The sequence below is a fragment of the Mobula birostris genome, chromosome 10, assembly GCF_030028105.1.
Source record: "Mobula birostris isolate sMobBir1 chromosome 10, sMobBir1.hap1, whole genome shotgun sequence".
Lineage (NCBI taxonomy): Eukaryota > Metazoa > Chordata > Chondrichthyes > Myliobatiformes > Myliobatidae > Mobula > Mobula birostris.
In genome coordinates this window covers 52044295-52062442 of record NC_092379.1, presented here as the reverse complement: position 1 = coordinate 52062442, position 18148 = coordinate 52044295, and the positions used below count along the sequence as shown (strand labels likewise).

At 43.4% G+C, this 18148-nt stretch overlaps 1 protein-coding gene across 1 annotated transcript; it reads right to left on the bottom strand.

Annotated features, from left to right (window-relative positions):
* Positions 1-4279: 4279 nt before the first annotated feature.
* On the bottom strand, positions 4280-16196 carry LOC140203995 (uncharacterized). Its single transcript, XM_072270213.1, has 3 exons — positions 16128-16196; positions 15422-15563; positions 4280-7888 (listed from the first exon to the last, which is right to left on the bottom strand). Exon 3 carries the CDS (start codon positions 7507-7509, stop codon positions 5530-5532), a length of 1980 nt encoding a protein of 659 aa, XP_072126314.1. The 5' UTR covers positions 7510-7888; positions 15422-15563; positions 16128-16196; the 3' UTR covers positions 4280-5529.
* Positions 16197-18148: the final 1952 nt, after the last annotated feature.

The following is an 18148-nucleotide window of genomic DNA, read 5'->3' as shown; positions in this document are numbered from 1 at the left end:
ACCAACTGTCAGTTTCCCTCACCGACGCTGAGTTGCTCATTAATTGTTCCCATGGAGGCGCGGACTGCTGTTGACTGAAGGTCCTGATTTCCGAGAGTTTCTCGCCTCTTCAGTCAAACAGGCTGGTTCCAACATGCCGACGGGCTCGGGCTCTGTTTCTATCCATGGATCTCTCCAGTAAGCCCAAAATTCACACCACTTGTTACACTGCTCATTCCGCAAGCGGACTTCATGTATTTGTTCATCCTTTTAATCAATGTTCGAATCTGACTGCTGCGTGATAAATCCAATCATGTTATTACATTTGGTCAGTAAGGTTGTCATATTTGGCTTGATTACCTTCTCTAACTATACTTTAAAGGGTTAATGTCCAAAAGATCTAGGAGCAGAATTAGACCATTCGGCCCATCGAGCCTGCTCCGCAATTTCACCATGGCTGATTGATTTATTATCCCTCTCAACCCCATTCTACTGCCTTCTACCCGTAAACTTTAATACCCTGACTAATCAAGAATCTGTCAGCCTCTACCTTACCAATGACTTGTCCTGCACAACCGTCTGGCAAATAATTCCACAGATTCACCACCCTCTGGCTGAAGAAAAATTTCCTAATCTTTGCTCTGAATAGACGTTACTCAAATTTGAGGCGGCACCCACTGGTCATAGACTCCCCCACTTTAGAAAACGTCCACTCTAGCCAGACCTTTCAATGTTCGATAGGTTTCGTTGAGATCCCACTTAATTCTTCTAAACTCCAGCAAGTTCAGGTCCAGAGCCAACAACTGTTCTTCATATGTTAACCCTTTCTTTCCAGGGATCATTGTGCCTTCTCTGGACCTTCTTAAATGCCCGCATATCCTTTCTTAGATAAGGGGACCAAAACTGCTTACAATACTCTGTGTGGTCTGACCAGTGTCTTATAAAGCCTGAGCATTACATTCTTGCTTTTGTATTGTAGTCCTCTTGAAATTAATGCTCATATTTTATTTACCTTCCTTACCACTGACTCAACTTGCAAGGTAACACATTTACAAAATAGTCCTCGTCTTTATTCCCTCAGCCAAAGTGCATGGCCATGCACTTACCGACATTTTACTCTGTCTGCCACTTCCCATTCCGCCTATCTGTCTCAGTCCCTCTGAAGGCAACATACCTCCTCATCACTACCTGCCCTTCCACCTATCTTTGTATTGTTCGCAAACTTTGCCACAAAGCCATCAAATCATTCATCTGAATCACTGAGCGAAAAGAAGGGACCCCAACATCAACCACTGGTCACTAGCAGCCAGTTGGACAAGTCCCCCTATATTCCCACTTTTTGCCTCCTGCCATTCAGCCAATCTGCAATCCATGCTAGTACCTTTCCCATAATATCCTGGGCTCTTATCTTGCCAAGAAGCCTCATGTGTGGCACCTTGTCAAAGACCTTCTGAAAATCCAAACAAACAGCATGCACTGACTCTCATGTGTCTACCCTGCTTATTATCTCCTCAAAGAATTCTAAAAGATTCGTTGAGCAAAATTTCCCCTTTAGAAAGCCATGCTGACTTTGGCCTATTTCATCATGTCCCAAGTACATGGAAACCTCATGTTTAATAATAGACTCCAACATCTTCCCAACCACTGAAGTCAGAATAACTGACCTATACTTTCCTTTCTTTTGCCTCACCCTTCTTGAAAGGGTGGGTGAATTTGCAATTTTCTTGTTCTCAGGAACCATTCCAGAATCTAGTGATTCTTGAAAGATCATTACTTTTGCCTCCATAATCTCTTCAAGCTGCCTTTTTCAGAACACTCTATATTTACCTTTAGACTTCTCAGTTTCCCAAGCATCTCCTCCTTAGTATTAGCAACTTCACTCACTTATGCCCCCTGACACACTCACATTTCTAACATTCAGCTAGTGTCTTCCACAGTACGGACTGACACAAAATACTTATTAAATCCCTTCACCATTTCTTTGTCTGCCATTATTACCTCTCCAGCTTTATTTTGCACCGGTCTGATATCCACCCTCGGCTCTATTATTCCTTATGTATCTGAAAAAACCTTCTGTGTCCTCTTTGATATTATTGGCTAGCTCTCCTTCATATTTCATCTTTTCTCTCTTTATGGCATTTTAAGTTGTCTTCTGTTGGTATTTAAAAGCTTCCCAATCCTTTAACTTCCCACTAGTTTTTGCTATATTGTATATTCTCTCTTTTGCTTTTATGCTGTCTTTAACTTACCTTGTGAACCATGTTATCCTCCCTTTTAGAATACTTCTTCACCTCTGGGTCATATTGTTGTTGTACCTATCGAATTTCCCCTAGAAACACCAGCCATTGCTGTTTTGCAGTCATCTCTATTAATGTCCCCTTCCAATCAACGTTAGCCAGCTCCCCTCTCATGGCTCTGTAATTCCCTTTACTGCAATTTCATATTGATATATCCAATTTTAGCTTCTCCTGTCATATTATGCTCACTGCCTCCTACAGGTTCCTTTAGAGCTTCCCAATCAAATTTGGGCCATTACGTAACACCCAATCCAGAATTGCCATTCCTCCGCTAAGCTCAACCACAAGCTGCTCTAAAAAGCCATCCAATAGGCATTCTACAAATTCTTTCTCTTGGTATCCAGCACCAATGAATTTTCCCAATCTACCTGCATATTGAAATCCCCCAAGATTATAGCAACATTGCCCTTTTAACATGCCTTTCCTATCTCCTGTTGTAATTTGCAGCCCACATCCTGGCTAAAGTTCGGAGGCCTGTATAACTTCCATCAGTGTCTTTTTATCCCTGCAGTTCCTTAACTCTATCCACAAGGATTCAACATCTTCTGATCATATGTCACCTCTTTCTAAGCATTTGATTTAAATTTTTTACCAACAGAACCACCCCACTCCCTCAGCCTATCTGCCTGTTCTTTTAATACAATGTGTATCCTTGACGTTAAGCTCCCAACTATGATCATCTTTCAGCCACCACTCAGATTTATCACAGTTGTACAATACAATGTACGTACAATGTTGTGAACAAGCTTATCTACCTCATTTTGTACTGTAATCATCGCCCTTTATGGTTACACTTTAACTCAACTTACAGACTGGAATTTTGCCCTATCATCTACTTGTCCTTTCTCACAGTCTCACTACACATTTTATTTACTTGTATACCAACTGTCCCAAACCCAGCTCTATCACTTTGGTTCTCATACTCCTGCCAAATTAGTTTAAGCTCCCCCCAAGAGTTCGAGAAAACCTGCCCTCAATATATTAGTCCCCTCAGGTTCAGGTGTAACCCATCCTTTTTGTATAGCCATGCCTTCTCCAGAGGAGATCCCAATGATCCAGAAATCTGAAAAGCTGCACCCTGCACCAATTCTTCAGCCACACCATGCAATGTAACTACAATATTCAACAATACTGAAAATCATATACATGATAATGGATATACTAAATACTGCTATATTATCATAACTCCCCTTTAATCTTGAAATTTTTAACATTGTAGCAAATCTAACAAAGGATTCTTTACAGTGCCTGATTCTCAATTCCCTGTTGTATAATATATCCTACTACACATACAGTATAACATACAAAATCTAACATTAAACAACACAATTACAGGATGAATTGCTAATTTCAAAAAGATATTAACTTTAGGAGACCAATCCAGGAAAATAACTCACCAGTGGTGGTGGATTGTAAGGTCTGTCTCTGCCTTAGCTATTTGATGTAATTTTCCCTATTCATAAACGATTTAACCAACTTTCTTTGCTGATCCTTGGTAATTTCACTCAGTTCCTTAGTTACCTCTGGTGATCTTAATATTCTTAGAGTCGTAGAGTAACAAGAGATGTCCATTGGAACCGGCTCTTTGATAGGACCTAAGTTGCTGAATTAATCAAGTTGGAAATCAATGTTTTTTTTAAGATTGTGAATGGGAGGTTGGGGGTGGGGGGGAGAGGGGTATTAGCTGGGACAATGAATGAGGCACAGGATTTGTCAGCAGTCTTGTAATGCAGTAACTCAACTGTGTGATACCCAGCCCTTAGAGAACAGATATTGTGAGAATGCCACAGTAGCATAGAGGTTAGTGCGAAGCTATTGCAGCTTGGGGCAGAGGACTTCGGGGTTCAGTTCCGGTGTCCTCTGGAAGAAAGATTGTACGTCCTTCCCGTGTGCTCTGGTTTCCTCCAACATCACAAAGACAAGCGCTGATAGGTTAATGAGCCTCTGTAACCTGTCCCTGATGCCCATGTGATAGTCAGACTGGTGGAGGCAAGGGGGGGGGGGAATGCAGGGAAAATTTGTTAAAATTGGATTAATGGAGCATTAGAGTAGATGGGAAGTTGATGATTAGCATACATTTGATGGGCCAAAAAGCCTGTTTCCAAGCTACATCTCTAGTATTCTATGATTATTATTATAGGCATCCGTTAGTCTCATGAGACCATGGATTTGCGTCCTGGAAGGTTTCCAGGGCAAGGTTGTATGGAAGACAGGCAGTTGCCCATGCTGCAAGTCTCCCCTCTCCACGCCACCGATGTTGTCCAAGGGAAGGGCACTAGGGCCAATACAGCTTGGCACCGATGTCATCACAGAGCAATGTGTGGTTAAGTGCCTTGCTCGAAGACACACACGCTGCCTCAGCTGAACTAGCGACCTTGAGGTCACTAGACTGACACCTTAACCACTTGGCTGCACGCCAACGTTTGTTAAGAATATTCATACCGGCTGAGATGGAAGGAGGCTGGTGTGGAACAGAAACCCTTGAAGGGATGGGATGGGCCAAATGGCCTCTTTGCAATACATACAATGTGCAGTAGAGTCACGAGTGGGCCCGAGATAATGTGTTTAGAACAGAACTGGTTTATTCATCATGGATCCAGAATATTAAACTCTAGCCCAGTAAATCAGCGAAATAAAACGCCTCTACCAAGTGTCTGGGGTTTGTTCCAAGGAGAGATCAGCAACAGCAATAGCAACATAATCCGACACCTGAAGCTATCTGGGAACTTACACTGCTTCCAGCAGTACTGATGTAGTGAACACAGCCCCGTCCATCACTGGCAAAGCCCTCTCCACCATTCAGCACATCTACATTAAGCACTGCCACAAGAAAGCAGCATTCGCCCGCTATCCAGGCTATGCTCTCTTCCCACTACTTCCATCGGGAAGGACGTACAGGAGCCTTGGGTCCCACACCACCAGGTTCAGGAACAGTTATTACCCCTCAACCATCAGGCTTCTAAACTGGTGTGAATAACTTCACTCACCTCAACTCTGAACTGATTCGACAACCTACAGACTTGCCCTCAAGGACTCTGAATGACTCACGTTCTTAGTATTAATTTTATTTGCACAATTTGTCTTTTGCACATTGGTTGTTTGTAAATTATTGTTTATGTATAGCTTTTCCATAATTCTGCTGTATCTCTTTATTTTCCTGTAAGTGCCTGCAAGAAAATTAATCTCAGGGTAGTAAATGGTGACATAACTGTACTTTGATAATCTATTTACTTTGACTTTGAATACCGAATATTCAGCACACATCATGTTTCTCCTCAGTGTTTTTGCACTGATGTTTCTGTAGGTGGGATGACCGAGTAAAGCCCTTTCCACACACGGCGCAGATGAATGGCTTCTCTCCAGTGTGAATTCGTTGGTGAGTTCGCAGGTTGGATAACTGAATGAATCTCCTTCCACACTCCATGCAAACAAAGGGTTTCTCCCCAGTGTGAATTTGCTGGTGTGTTCTCAGACTGGATGACCGAGTGAATCTCTTTCCACACTCATTGCAAGTGAAGGACCTCTCCCCTTTGTGAATCTGCTGATGTGTCCACAGGGTGGATGACTGAGTGAATCTCTTCCCACACTCAGTGCAAACGAATGGCCTCTCACCAGTGTGTATTCGCTGATGAGTCTGCAGGTGGGATGACCGAATGAATCCCTTACCACACTTGGTGCAGGTGAAGGGCCGTTCCCCAGTATGAACTTGCTGGTGCATCCGCAGGCTGGATGACTGAACGAATCTTTGCCCACACTCGGTGCAGGTGAATGGACCCCCTTCATTGTGAACCCGCTGATGCAAAAGCAATTCGGATGACTGGGTGAATCCCTCCCCACATACTGAGCAGGTGAAGGGTCTCTCTCCAGTGTGAATTTGCTGGTGTAAAAGCAGCTCAGATGACCGGGTGAATCCCTCCCCACATACAGAACAGATGAAGGACCTCTCCCCGTCGTGAATTCGCTGGTGTGTCCGCAGGTTGGACGACTGAGTGAATCTCCTCCCACACTTGGTGCATCTGAAGGGCTTCTCCCCAGTGTGAGTCCGCTGGTGTAAAAGCAGCTCAGATGACCGAGTGAACCCCTTCCCACACTCCGAGCAGGTGAACAGCCTCTCCCCAGTGTGTGTTCGCTGGTGCAAGCACAGCTCAGATGACCGAGTGAACCTCTTTCCACACTCGGAGCAGATGAATGTCCTCTCCCCATTGTGGATTCGCTGGTGTGACTGCAGGTTAGATGACTGAGTGAACCTCTTCCCACAATCAGTGCAGGCAAAGGGCCTCTCTCCAGTGTGGATTCGCTGGTGTGTCCGCAGACTGGATGACCGCATGAACCTCTGCCCACAGTCATTGCAAGTGAAGGGCCTCTCTCCAGTGTGGCTTCTCTGGTGTCTCCTCATGCTGGATGACCGAGCAAAGCCCTGCCCACACACGCTGCATGTGAACGGCTTCTCCCCAGTGTGAACCCTTTGGTGTAAGAGCAGCTCAGATGACCGGGTGAATCCCTTCCCACATTCAGAGCAGGTGAATGGTCTCTCCCCAGTGTGAATTCGCTGATGTGAAAGCAGCTCAGATGACCGGGTGAATCCTTTCCCGCATTCAGAGCAGTTAAACGGCTTCTCCCCAGTGTGAACTCCTTGGTGTAAAAGCAGTTCAGATGATCGAGTGAATCCTTTCCCACATTCAGAACAGATGAACGTCCTCTCCCCAGTATGAATTTGCTGGTGTAACTGCAGATTGGATGACCGAGTGAATCTCTTTCCACACTCAGTACAGGCAAAGGGCCTGTCTCCAGTGTGGATTCGCTGGTGTGCCCGCAGACTTGATGACTGAGCAAATTTCTTCCCACATTCGGAGCATGAGAATGGCCTCTCCCCAGTGTGAATTCGCTGGTGTAAGAACAGCTCAGATGACTGAGTGAATCTCTTCCCACACTCAGAGCAGGAGAATGGCCTCTCCCCTGTGTGAACTTGCTGGTGTCTCAGGAGGCTGGATGAATTAATGAACCTCTTCTCACATTCAGAGCAGCTAAACGGCCTGTCCCCAGTGTGCCTTTTCCTGTGTAAGTTCAGGCTGGATGAATGAGTAAATCCTTTCCCACACTCGAAGCAAGTGAAAGGCCTTTCTCCAGTGTGAATTCGCTGATGTACCATCAGGCTGGATGCCCGAGTGAATCTCTTCCCACATGTAGAGCAGATGAACGGCCTCACCTCAGTATGAACTCGCTGGTGTGCCATCAGTTTGGATGACTGAGTACAACTCCTTCCACACTCAGAGCAGGCAGATGGTCTGTCCCAGGTATGAACTCATTGGTCTCTCACCAAGTTCAATAAGAATGAATTTCTTTCCACATTCAAAACAGGCGAATGTCCTCTCTCCACACTAAACTTATTGGTGTAGCATCAGGCATGATGAACGAATCCTTTCCCATACTTGTCGTAACAGTGAAGATGAGTTTGCTTCTCTTTAGACCCTGGATCAATGCTGTTTCAACAAGACCATAAGACAGTGAGCTTCATCCCATACATTATATGCACACACAAAAGTTTGCAGATTCTGCAGATGCTAGATATCTTGAACAGAACACACAACATGTTGGAGCACCTCAGGCAGCATCTATGGAGGAAAATAAGCAGTTGAAATTCTGAGCCCGAAACATGAACTGTTTATTTCACATTATACTTGTTACCTGACCTGCTGAGATCACCAAAAACTCAGTGTGCACTCCATAAGTTTGCATGGGGAATTGTCTCTTTTCAAAGGAAATACAAAAGATATATAGCTTTGGTACAGAAATAAGAGTGGATTCCAGTTAATCGGGGCAGCTGCTTATTTGGAATAACTTTGAAAGAACAAATCTAATTGTTAAAATATCTGAGATTCCTTTTGTTTTGTGGAACACTAGCCGCTTAACTGGGACAGGAGACTGATAACTGAACAGTTCCTTAGTGGCATCAGTTGCATGCACTTGTGTGGCTGTTAGACACTACACTGTGTTTACAACAGTTTTTAAATAGCATTGGAGCATGTGCTTGTGTTCAAAAAGCAGTGATTGTTGTCACTGATAGTTGGTGAGAAATAAGCAGTAAGACGATTTGGAACCGTTTTACTCACTGCAGTTTCAAACATACAGGCTTGGTAACGCCAGAAATGGCTGGAAGTTAAAATGAAACGATTTCACTACTTCAACAAGTATGAAACTATGAAGAATTTGAAGGTATTGACAATCATCTTAAATGATACAATGAAAATGAAGATTTTGAGGATGCAATTGTCGAAAACATTGTATGAAGGCAGTTCATTATCTATATTAGGTGCCCGTGCTAATTTTGTTCATGTACACTCAATCAAAAGATCACTGCAGGGTACACTGGATGAATTCCTCTGTCAATTATCATTAAGAACTAATAAACAGTTTTATAGTACTGTAGTAGTATTGCTAGTGTTCTAATTTGGTCTTTATTTCATTTAAATACATAGCTTGTTACTCAGTTTGTGTTTTTATACTTTTTTAATTATTTCCGTGAAACTTCAGCTAATTATTATTTCCATGGGGCAGTTGCTTAATTGGGCGAAAATGTAGGTCCCGATGTGTCCCAATCCAAATTTGCTGTATTTGCTTAATCCTTAATAGACTTGAAAATATTTCTAGTTTCTCTCCAAGATGATTCAAGACCACACACACACACTCAGACACACACTCTCTCTCACACACACACACTCCCTCCCCCCTCTCTCCCTGGTGTATCTGTCATGCCTCTGCTTCGTGCTGTGTAACTGGCTCAAGCTCTTTCCATAGTCAGTGCTCTTGAACATTCTCACTCACAGCATTCCCCACTTCCACATTTAAGTGCTGGTGAACCCAAAAATATGGGCTTGCCCTCTGCCTCCACAGGTGCCTGCTTTGTTCATAGTCATAGAGCCCTACAGCACAGAACAGGATTTTGGGCCCTCCTGCCCATGCAAAACTGTTATTTGCCTCGTCCCAGAGCTCCTGCATTATGGCCCTCCATACTCCGCCCATCCATGTGCTCATCCAAATTTCTCATAAATGTTGGAATCAAACCAAGGCAGCTCGTTCCGCACTCTCACCGCCCTCAGAGTGAAGAGATTCCCACTCAGGTTCCCCTTAAGTATTTAACCTTTCACCCTAAATCTATCTGTAATTCTACAAACCCCATTTCCAGAAAAGTTGGGATATTTTCCAAAACGCAATAAAAACAAAAATCTGTGATATGTTAATTCACGTGAACCTTTATTTAACTGACAAAAGTACAAAGAAAAGATTTTCAATAGTTTTACTAACCAACTTAATTGTGTTTTGTAAACATACACAAATTTAGAATTTGATGGCTGCAACACACTCAACAAAAGTTGGGACAGAGTTAAAATAAGATTGAAAAGTGCACAGAATATTCAAGTAACACCAGTTTGGAAGACTCCACATTAAGCAGGCTAATTGGTAGCAGCTGAGGTATCATGACTGGGGATAAAAGTAGCATCCATCAAAGGCTCAGTCTTCGCAAGCAAGGATGGGTCGTGGCTCACCCCTTTGTGCCAAACTTCGTGAGAGAATTGTTAGTCAGTTCAAAAGGGCCATTTCTGAACACAAGATTGCAGAGAATTTAGGTCTTTCAACATCTACAGTACATAATATTGTGAAAAGATTCACAGAATTCAGAGCCATCTCAGTGTGTAAAGGGCAAGGTCGGAAACCACTGTTGAATGCACGTGATCTTCGAGACCTCAGGCAGCACTGCCTAAGAAACCGTTATGCTACTGTGACAATTATAGCCACCTGGGCTCGGGAGTACTTCAGAAAACCATTGTCACTCAACACAGTCTGTCGCTGCATCCAGAAATGTAACTTGAAACTGTATTACGCAAGGAGGAAGCCATACATCAACTCAATGCAGAAACACCGGTGAGTTCTCTGGGCCCGAGCTCATCTCAGATGGACCGAAAGACTGTGGAACCGTGTGCTGTGGTCAGATGAGTCCACATTTCAGCAAGTTTTCGGAAAAAACAGGCGTCAAGTTCTCCATGCCAAAGATGAAAACAACCATTCAGATTGTTATCAGCGAAAGGTGCAAAAGCCAGCATCTGTGATGGTATGGGGGTGCATCAGTGCCCACGGCATGGGTGAGTTGCATGTATGTGAAGGTATCATTGACTCTGAGGCGTATATTAGGATTTTAGAGAGACATATGTTGCCATCAAGGCAACGTCTCTTCCCGGGACGTCCATGCTTATTTCAGCAGGACAATGCCAGACCACATTCTGCACGGGCTACAACAGCGTGGCTTTGTAGACACGGAGTGCGTGTGGTTGACTGGCCTGCTGCCAGTCCAGATCTATCTCCTATTGAAAATGTATGGCACATGATGAAAAGGAGAATCAGACAACGGAGACCACGGATTGTTGAGCAGCTGAAGTCTTTTCTCAAGCAAGAATGGACAAAATTTCCAATTGCAAATCTACTGCAATTAGTATCCTCAGTTCCAAAACGATTAAAAAGTGTTATTGTAACACAATGGTAAACATACCTCTGTCCCAACTTTTGTTGAGTGTGTTGCAGCCATCAAATTCTAAATTTGTGTATGTTTACAAAATACAATTAAGTTGGTTAGTAAAACTATTGAAAATCTTTTCTTTGTACTTTTGTCAGTTAAATAAAGGTTCACGTGAATTAACATATCACAGATTTTTGTTTTTATTGCATTTTGGAAAATATCCCAACTTTTCTGGAAATGGGGTTTGTAGTTTCACCCAACCTGCTTACACTTACCCTATCTATACCACTCATAATTTTATATACCTCTGTCAAATCTTCTCTCATCTTCCTACACTCCACTGAATTAAGTCCTAACCTTTTCAACCTTTCCCCCTAACTCAGGTCTTCAAGTCCCAACAACATCCTTGTAAATTTTTTCTGTACTCTTTCCATCTTATTGATACCTTTCCTTTAGGTGGATGACCAGAAATATACACAATAGTCCAAATTAGGCCTCACCAATGTTTGTTTTCCTTTTTTTTGCTTGGTAAAGAACAGCATTTCAGAAGAGATAAATTTAGTTTCCCAGGTACGCTGTGACATTGCACTGTTACAAATCTTGAGGAACAAGTGAACTTAAGCAGCAAACAGCACCCTACAATCAGGGCACATTCCAGCCTTCTGAGGCTCTGACTTTATTTTTGTCTTTATCAGAATTGGCCATTATTGCCAGGAACAGAAAACTCTACAAAAAGTGGTGGATATGGCCCAGTCCATCACAGGAACAGCCCTCTTCACCATTGAACACATTTTCAAGGAGTGCAAGAAAGCAGCATCCATCATCAACGACTCCCACTACCCAAGTTCATTGAGGCACAGGAGCAGAATTAGACCATCTAGCCCATCAAGTCTGCTCCACCATTAAAATATGGCTGATCCTCTTTTTTAATCTTCTCCTCAACTCCAGTTCCTGGCCTTCTCCCCATAAGTCATGCTGCCTTCTCACTACTTCCATTGGGAAGGAGGTACAGAGCCTTAAGTGCCACACCACTGGGTTCAGGAAAGATTACCCCTCAACCATCAGGCTCCTGAACCGGTGTGGATACGTTCATTCATCTCAACACTGAACTGGCTCCACAACCTATGGACTCACTTTCAGGGACTGCACAACTCATGTTCTCAGTATTATTTATTTACTTTTTTATTATTTGCACGATTTGTCTTCTTTTGCACAATGGTTGTTTATCAGTCTTTATATATGGTTTTTCATAAATTCTATGGTGTTTATTCATTTTCCTGTGTATATCTGCATGAAAATGAGGTAAATTTGCTTTGACTTGACTTGATTTTTCATACAATGTGTTTTGTCTCAGATATTCTTTCTGATAGTACAGCTTGACCTGCCAGGTGTGCCGAATGGTCCCACTACTAACATCTCATACCTGAGCTACCAGGTGTGCCAAACGTCTCACTACTAACATCCCATACCTGACCTGCCAGGAGTGCCGAATGGTCCCACTACTAACATCTCATACCTGACCTGCCAGGTGTGCCGAACAGTCCCACTACTAACATCTCATACCTGACCTGCCAGGTGTGCCGAATGGTCCCACTACTAACATCTCATACCTGACCTGCCAGGTGTGCCGAACAGTCCCACTGCTAACATCTCATACCTGACATACCAGGTGCGCCGAACAGTCCTACTACTAACTCGTACCTGAGCTGCCAGGTGTGCCGAATGGTCCCACTACTAACATCTCATACCTGACCTGCCAGGTGTGCCGAACAGTCCCACTGCTAACATCTCATACCTGACATACCAGGTGCGCCGAACAGTCCTACTACTAACTCGTACCTGAGCTGCCAGGTGTGCCAAACAGTCCTACTACTAACAACTCATACCTGACCTGCCAGGTGTGCCGAACAGTCCAACTACTGACATTTCATATCTGACCTGCCAGGTAAGCCGAACAGTCCTACTACTAACGACTCAGAACAGTCAACCAAGCATAATGTTTCCAAATGATGTGATGTTCCATTTGGTCCCAGCCTAGACATATTTTCTTTGTTCTACAAGAGCGCCTCTCACCTTCTCTTTCACTGACAACCAACCAATTACTTTTTAAACCTTTCTCACTTAGAATTAGTGGTATCAAACTTAAAAAGTTAACCCTGATTTTCTTTCTGCCGAGACTGCCTCGTCTATTTTTAACTAACACACACAAAAAATGCTGGTGAACACAGCATGCCAGGCAGCATCTATAGGAAGAGGTACAGTCGACGTTTTGGGCTGAGACCCTTCGTCAGGACTAACTGAAGGAAGAGCTAGTAAGAGATTTGAAAGTGGGGGTGGGGGGGAGATCAGAAATGATAGAAGACAGGAGGGGGAGGGGTGGATCTAAGAGCTGGAAAGTTGATTGGCAAAAGGGATACCAGGCTGGAGAAGGGAGAGGACCATGGGGCAGGACGCCTGGGGAGAAAGAGAAGTGGGGAGGGGAGCCCGGAGGGTAGAGAGCAGGCAAGGAGTTATAGTGAGAGGGACAGAGGGAGAAAAAAAAGAAGAAAAAAGGGGGGAAATATTTAAAAATTTAAATAAACAAATAAGGGATGGGGTGTGAAGGGGAAGAGGGGCATTAACAGAAGTTAGAGAAGTCAATATTCATGCCATCAGGTTGGAGGCTACCCATACGGAATATAAGGTGTATGGTCATGTACTTTGGTAGAAGGAATAAAGGCAGATTATTTTCTAAGTGGAGAGCAAAATTAGAAATGGGAGATGCAGGTTTTCAACCCAAAATGTCAGTTCCTTTCTTCCCTCATATGCTGAATCCCTCCAACACTTTTTGTTCCAAAGGAAATATTCTCTCAGCTTAACCCTGTTGAGCCCCCAAAATGCAGAAGAATGTCAGGAGATCTTTCTGAAACCAATAAGTTTCTTATGAGTTTCAAGAGCACCTGCAATTCTTCTACACTTCAAAAGGCAGAGCCCCAACCAGTTTACTCTCTTTCCTTCAAGGCCAATCCCACCATAAGCAGAATCATCCTTGTGAACCTTCTCTGAACTTCCTCCAACAAAACATCTTTCCTTAAATAGGGGCACCAAAACTGTATGCATGTAGCTAAGGCCTTCCCACTTTTTATGTAACCTTAAAACAGGGCCAAAATTCCATTAAAGTGCCTTGCTATCTGCAGCATCACTTTAAAAAAAAATTCTTGCACAACTTTTTATCATTGAAATAACACCATTATTCTGTTCTTCCTTTCAAAATTAATAAACTAACATTTTAATACTTTACAGTCTACTTACCAACTTTGACCATATGTGTGTGTAGCCTTTGAAAATCTCTCCATAAACTATTTGCATCTCCTGTGCAACTTAACCTTCCCACCTACTTTATGCCATCTGCAAATATGCTCCCTCATACTTACTCCCTTCCTCCACGTTATAGTTTCTTTTGTAAATGGTTACAGACCCAGCACTGACCCTGTCCATAAGATCACAAAGCATAGGAACAGAAATGAGCTATTTGGCCCATTGACTCTGCTCTGCCATTCGATTATGGCTGACTTAGTATCCCTCTCAACCCCATTCTCCTCATAACTTTTGACACTCTTACTAATCAAGAACTTATCAACCGCCACTTTAAATATACCCAATTAATTTGCCTCCACATCCATCTGTGACAGTGAATTCCAGATTCACCACTCGCAGGCTAAAGAAATTCCTCCTCACCTCTGTTTTAAAGAGATGCCCTTCTATTCTAAGGCTGTACCCTTTAGTTCTGGACTCTCTCAGTACTGGAAATATCCTCTCCATATCCACTCTATCTCCCTGAAAGACTACTGATCATAGACTTATTCCTACTCGCTGCTTCCTGAGTCATAGCCAATCCTCCATCCACACCAATCTATTACTTCCAACACCACGGATTCTTGACATGTAACCTTTTGTGAGGCACCTAATCAAACGTTTTCTGGAAGTCCAAATACACCTGTAGGTTCCCTTCTATACACTCTAGCCAAGATCTCCTCAAAAACTTAAGAAATTCAGAGGACGCAATTTATTTTTCGTAAATCTACTGGTCTGCAGTTTTAAACATATAGTCTGTTTACAGAGATGCCACCTGGCGAATTTATCTGTGTCTCTGTTTGCACTTGCTTTCCAGCACCTGCAGTTGTCTTGTTAAAGAGTGCAAAGGAAGTATCTCTGGGAAAGTCTCTGCAACCCTGGTCTCACACTTTGTTTAAAAAGTCGCCTTGCTGACATGAAGGACAGGTGGAAAGCAAATAAAGGGACATTTAAAAACTGAAAATACGTGCCAGAGCTCGAGCTGGAACCAGAGGCCCTAGAAGCAGCCCTGCATGTCCTATCTTAAAAGCCTTTTATTTTGTCCCCGACCACTTTCGTTAGTCTATTCGCCAGAAAAGCAAGTCCCTCAGCAATGGGTTCACCTGCACAACTATGGCCTCGCCCCGTATCAGTGATGTTTCCTTTGTTCCTTCTAACCATCCCCCACCCAATCGTCTTTGCAGGGGAAACTTATTTTCTGTATTACCCGGTTCTACCGGAGCTAAAGCGGGAATTCTTGTTTCCATTCCCACTGAGGGCTCGCACCGCGGAACTGATGAAAACAGCGCTGCTCCGGTCCTACCTGTGATCGCGCTCCCGAAAATATCTGTGAATGGAATCACGTGAGGCAGACGTCACTTCCGACACGCTCCCGTTCTCGGCCGTGGTTAATTCTGGTGGTTGGCTGTGAATTAACTTTGAAACGTTCATTGTGCCGTTAGTGACTATGGGATTAAGGAAATGTGGTTAGAATGCGTCAAAGATTTATCCTAGGACACACAAGACATTGCAGATGTTAGAATATGGAGCAACACATCAAATGCTGGTGGAACTCAGCTGATCAGGCTGCATCCATGGAGGGAAATAGACAGTCGAAATTTCGGGTCCGGGACAAGGATCTTAGCCCGAAACGTCTATTTCTCTCCACAGTTGTCTGAATTTCATAATTCCTCCAGCAGTTTCTTATTCAAAGTCGAGTTTATTGTGGATATGCATCTGTAGGCAGAGATGCAATGAAAACCCCACTTGCAGGAGCATCACAGGCACATAGCATTACGTGGGCAACATTCACAAGAAACACAAACTTTTGTTTTACAAGAAACAACACAATTAGAACAAACAAACCAAGTCTGTTTTGGAGCAAAGGGATCAAAGAAGTCATAGTGTTGCTGAACTGTCCTGATTAAGGTTGTGCTGGTTGGTTCAAGAACCAAATGGTTAAAGGGAAGTCAATCACAAACCAGAAAATCTGCAGATGCTGGAAATCCAAGCAACACACACAAAAATACCGGGGGATCTCAGCAGGCCAGGCAGCAACTATGGAAAAGAGTTCAGTCGACTTTTCTGGCTGAGAACCTTCAGCAGGACTGGAGAAATGAAGAGGAGGTGTCAGAATTAGATGGGAAGGGAGGAAGAAACAGGAAGCTCCTGCCTGACGGTAGCTGGAAAAAGATGGCATGGCCCAGGTGGTGGTGATAGTTGATGATGGAGGTTGCCTTGAGGTAGCATCTCCTATATATACTACGGATTGTGGGGAGTGCTGAGCCCATGATGTGTTCGGTTGAGTCTGCAGTTTCTTCTGTTCATGTAAGGGTCTCAGAGCTGAAGCAGTCACTCTTTTTGTGCATAGGACATAGAACAGCTTAGTACAGTACAGGTGCTTTGGCCCATAATGTTAACCTACTCTAAGATTAATCTTACTCTTCCTTCCTACATAACTCCATATTTCTACCATCCATGTGTCTATTTAATAGTATCTTAAATGCCCCTAATATAGCTGCCTCTATCACCACCCCTGTCATGGCTATGCATTCAAGTTGTCATACCAGATCATGATGCAGCCAGTCAGGATAACTTCAACAGGACACCTGTAGATGTTTGTTAACCTCCTAAGAAAGTGAAGAGTCTGGGGTTCTTTGCTTTTGATTGCATCTATCTGCTGGTCCCAGACAGCTCATCCGATTCGTTAATCTCCAGAGATTTTAAAGTGCTGAGTTTCGGCACCAGTGGAAAGAGGCACCTCCTTCCCCTTCCTTCATACAACAATCATCTCATTAGTTTTGTTGATATTGAGTGAGTGGTGGGTTTGGCAGCACCACTCAATCAAAGTTTAAAAAATTTATTGTCAGTGTATGTCATTATTTCTATTGCGAGATTCATTTTCTTGCTGGCATTCACAGTAGAACAAAGAAATACAATAGAATCAATGAAAAGCAACAAAGTATATAAGAAGACGAACTGTCAAAAACAATAAATAAATAGAAAGATGGATAACACTGAGAACGTGAGTTGTAGAGTCCTTGAAAATGAATCCAATGTTGCATTCAGTGATCAGTTCAGTGCTTAACTGAGTGAAGTTATCCAAGCTGGCTTAGGAGCCTGATAGTTGAGGGGTAATAACTATCCCGGAAACTGGTGGTGTACGACCAAAGGCTCCTGTTGGCAGCAGCAAAAGTCCTGATGAAGGGTCTGGACCCTAAAAGTCACCTGCTTATTCTTTTCAATAGATGCTGCCTGACCTGCTGAGTTCCTCCAGCATTTTGTATGTTACTCTGAATTTCCAGCTTCTGCAGACTCTTTTGTGTTTACAGTGTACCAAAAGTTTGCTTTATGATCCTATCTAACTGTGATGCCATATTCAAGGAACCACAGGTTTATATTCCCAGGGCCCTCCACTCCACAGCACCCCCCCCCCAGAGCCCCATCATTTATTGTGCAAGACCCATGCTGATTTGTTCTCCCAAAATGCAACATCTCACACTTATCTACGTTAAATTCCATCAGCCATTTTTGTGCCCATGATCCTAGCTGGTGCAGAACCTGCTTGCAAGCTTTGATAGTCTTCCTCACTGTTCTCCCCACCCTCCCTATCTTAGTGTCATCTGCAAATTTGCCGACCCAGTTTACCACATTATCATCCAAGATGATTATAGATGATTTTTTAAAAAAACAACTGGCACACCACCAGTCACAGGCCTCCAGTCTGAAAGATAACCATCTACGACCATTCTTTGGCCTCTCCCACCAAACCAATGTTGTCTTCAATTCTTCTTGACTTCTTCATTCTGAATGCCAAGCAGCATAACCGTCTCAACCAGCATCCCATGCGGAATTTTGTCAAAAGCCTTGCTAAAGTCCGAGTTAACACCCACTTTTCTGGTAACCACCTCAAACAGCCCTATGAGATTGGTTAGACAGAACCTGCCATGCACAAACCCATGTTGACTATCCCTAGACAGTTCCTGTCTATCCAAATGCATGGCCACTCTACTAGGTACTGGAGTGGAACCCAGTGTGGTCTATTGCTGCT

Bases quoted from the DNA above. Each gene is read 5' to 3' on its own strand.
- LOC140203995 (XM_072270213.1), bottom strand. From the start codon at position 7,509: ATGGCACACCAGCGAGTTCATACTGAGGTGAGGCCGTTCATCTGCTCT.